Source organism: Gossypium hirsutum, chromosome A09 (genome assembly GCF_007990345.1).
Source record: "Gossypium hirsutum isolate 1008001.06 chromosome A09, Gossypium_hirsutum_v2.1, whole genome shotgun sequence".
In the NCBI taxonomy this organism is placed as follows: Eukaryota; Viridiplantae; Streptophyta; class Magnoliopsida; order Malvales; family Malvaceae; genus Gossypium; species Gossypium hirsutum.
In genome coordinates, this window is record NC_053432.1 from 80,061,626 (window position 1) to 80,064,950 (window position 3,325).

The window sequence follows — 3,325 nt, forward strand, 5'->3', positions numbered from 1 at the left end:
GTTTTTATTAATTTGTTTGAATTATTTCTATTTTATATGTAAATTGAATTTTTTAATAGATACCATTTCATCAAATCAGATATGTAAAAAAAATCACCTAACTTATTTATTAAGAAATTATTTTATGAATCATTCCCACCACATTATTTATAGTTCCTTTCCAATTATTTAATGACATTTTAACAAATTTTTTTCATGTCGTTGATACATAATTTTTGTAATTTTTTTAGTCCGAATTTCGAACATAGAACCATGAACCTTAAACCTTAATTTCAAAATCTTGAACTATAAGCCTCGAATCTCAAAATCTAAACCTCAAACTCTAAACTCAAACTTAAACCTTGAACTTAAAATTTTAAACCTCAAACCCCGAACCCGAACTATGAGTTTAGGATTTGGATTCAAGTTCACGTTTAGAGTTCAGAATTCAAGGTTCGAGGTTTAGGTTTTAAGATACCAAAATTAAGTATTAATAATATAAAAAAAACTGTTGAAATGTATATAAATAATTTAAAATGGACATAAATAATATGGTGAGAATAATTCATACAATAATTTTTCGTATTTATCATGGATTAAATGTCACTATTTAAAAAAAATTAAAAATCTAATGTTAAAAAGGGGTATGGTTCATAAATTAAGCCTATTATAAATTATTATTTTTAGATACAAACATAACATATATAAATATAATACGGATGAGTAGCTCCGAGGTTGGTGGCGAGTTGGGGTGACTCCTCCTTTTCCCACTATAAAAAAAAAAGAAAGAAGCCTCAGATCTAGACCGAGCTTGTTGCGCTTTGCCCCACCTGTTTGTTCCTAATTCCTTGCCACTTCACTGTTTCTTATTAACCAAATTTCTCTCTCTTAACAAAAACACAAAACAAAAGTAGCAAAACCCTATTTGAGAATCGGGTTTTGATAGCTCTGTTTGTTCATTATAATATTTACTTTTTCTTTTCTTTTCTTTTCTGGTGTGTGGAACATTGTTGGGGCGGTTTCGATTTAAATGTTTATTAATTAATTATTTTTTTATATTAAAAGTGTTAAAAAGGATAAAAGATCAAAGTGGTGTTGGGGTGAAAGTGGGTGGCTCAGTCATGCCTGCTGGTGAGGATAAGCAGTTGATCTCCGTTCATCCTAGTGACCTCAAGTTCATTTGTAAGTTCCATCTTTTTTATATGTTTATGTATATTTTGCATGCATGAATGATGTATCATGTATGTGAACTCTGATGCATGCATGGACATGTATACATTCCCATTGGATGTATGTGGAAAAGTTCATCATTCAATTCTATAGGCATGTCATCAAGTTATAAAAAGGGAAAAAAAAGTATGGGCAGTCATTGGCCGGTGTTTTTCACATCTTTCTGGGATATTTTTATGCTCATTTTTTCCGGTATATGTTTATTGGTTAAATTCTTGTATGGGTCCTTGTATTATAGGCTTAGGAGCAAATTAGTACCTTTACTATAAAAGTTAGCAGTGTAGTCTTTATACATTTAATTTTGAACCAAATAGGTTTGCCATGGGGTTTAACCATGCTTATTCTTCAAAGCTTTTTTTTTTTTTTTTAAAAAGAAGGATTTTAATTGACTTTTGGCTATGTTGTGATTCATGTTTTTCAGTTGAGCTTGAAAAACAAAGTTTTTGTGATCTTAAGGTGGTGAACAACACAGAGAATCATGTTGCATTTAAGGTATGTATGAACATCATGTTATGTGTATATATATATTCTTCAATCCCCATTATCATGTTAGGTTAAAACAACTTCACCCAAGAAGTACTTCGTCCGACCGAACACCAGCGTTTTACAGCCTGGGGACTCATGTCTCATCAGAGGTACACTACTTATACTCCAATCTTTCCAAACGACTTAATATCTTGTAAAAGTACGAAACCCTTGACGGAATTCGAATGCACAGGTTAGTTTCGGGTTTAAGAGCTGATCCAGCTTTGCCATTATTCTGTTAGTTCATTGAGATTCCAGTATGTATGACACTGATTTCATTGATTACCAGTTACTCTCCAAGCGCAACGGGAATATCCACCAGACATGCAATGCAAAGACAAATTTCTGCTGCAGAGTACTATTGTGCCTCCAAATACCGATGTCGATGACTTACCCGCCGATACTGTAAGAATGCTGACGTTGAGAATAATCTCTTCATATTAAAAACAAAATTTGATTTTTGGAATGTGACATTTTTTGCCTTTGAATCCAGTTCAATAAAGAAAGTTCTAAGGATATAAGGGAGTGCAAGCTTAAAGTTCAATATATATCTCCTTCGGCTCAAGGGAATTCTGGAGACGAAGGAAGCTCTGATTCAAACTCTGTAAGTTTTGTTGGTCATCTGCTTTGTTTTGTCTTTATTTATATTCCTTCGATGGAAGGGGTTGGTTTGGCGTTGAGGCTTTTAGTAAAAGGTTCAATTGGTACCTTAAGAGTTTAACTCCTCTGCCTTGTGACTCAAGGAAAAAATATTATGCATACATATCAAACCTTCTGATCAGATTATCTGGAATTTGCAAATGAATACTCGAAGCCCGAGTGAAGTAGGCATATCGATATGCACTGCATCAACTCATTTCCATTAATTTTGTCCGGTTACCATGAGCAAATGATTCCGATATTCTCGTATGATTTGTACAAACACATGGTTTCAGTTAGCTATTGCAATACATGATGTTAACTTCTTGTTATATTTTGCCATTTTGCCTTTCCGGTGAAGCTAACTCGAAAATGCAAACCCGGAATCCAATTTCTTTCCCTCCATCTTTTAAATTTCCTTTCCCTATCCATGAATTAGACCTTGCAGCAGCTGAAGGAAGATCGAGATGCCGCAGTCCGGCAAACACTGCATCTGCAGCAAGAAGTGGTATGTTGACAGAAAACCAATGTAAAGGTACCATAAGTAGTTGATTCATAACTGTGATTATAAATGGACTGGCTTATGGTCGTTCTTATCTATCCGTGTCTCTTCCCAATCCGAAACTGTAAATGCAATCATACTTATAGCTTTTTAGTGTGTGTGTGTATGTATCATACAGCTTTAGTGAAACGATCGTTGTTTTCTTATTGGAACAGGACCTTTTGAAGAGGCGAAGACAACGAAGGAATGATCCGGGTTTCTCGTTCAAGTTCGCAGCCATTGTGGGAGTGATAGGGATAATAGTTGGGTTGGTGTTGAATCTTTACTTGTCTAAATGAATAGAGAGTATGGAAACCAATGACAACCAATATGTTTTGTGGACTTCCATTGTATAAATGGAGGATGTGTGTTGATGAAGCTGTTTTTTTTTTTTTTTAAATGAATGTAGTT

At 33.9% G+C, this 3,325-nt stretch overlaps 1 protein-coding gene across 2 annotated transcripts; it reads left to right on the forward strand.

Annotated features, from left to right (window-relative positions):
- The first annotated feature begins 725 nt into the window (after window positions 1-725).
- Window positions 726-3,325, forward strand: LOC107896528 (vesicle-associated protein 2-1). Of its 2 annotated transcripts, none has more exons than XM_016821717.2 (7): window positions 726-1,161; window positions 1,631-1,701; window positions 1,763-1,844; window positions 2,024-2,139; window positions 2,228-2,338; window positions 2,813-2,908; window positions 3,091-3,325. In XM_016821717.2, exons 1-6 carry the CDS (start codon window positions 1,101-1,103, stop codon window positions 2,888-2,890), a joined length of 519 nt encoding a protein of 172 aa, XP_016677206.1. In that variant the 5' UTR covers window positions 726-1,100; the 3' UTR covers window positions 2,891-2,908; window positions 3,091-3,325. The 2 variants fall into 2 exon arrangements, with proteins under 2 accessions (XP_016677206.1, XP_016677205.1); XM_016821716.2 differs by having other exon boundaries at window positions 729-1,161; window positions 2,813-2,881.

Excerpts from the sequence above, each read along its gene's own strand:
- LOC107896528 (XM_016821716.2), top strand. The coding sequence starts at position 1,101 with ATGCCTGCTGGTGAGGATAAGCAGTTGATCTCCGTTCATCCTAGTGAC. Across the intron at positions 1,845-2,023 it reads GGACTCATGTCTCATCAGAG|TTACTCTCCAAGCGCAACGG; the intron begins GTACACTACTTA and ends ATTGATTACCAG. Across the intron at positions 2,140-2,227 it reads ATGACTTACCCGCCGATACT|TTCAATAAAGAAAGTTCTAA; the intron begins GTAAGAATGCTG and ends CTTTGAATCCAG.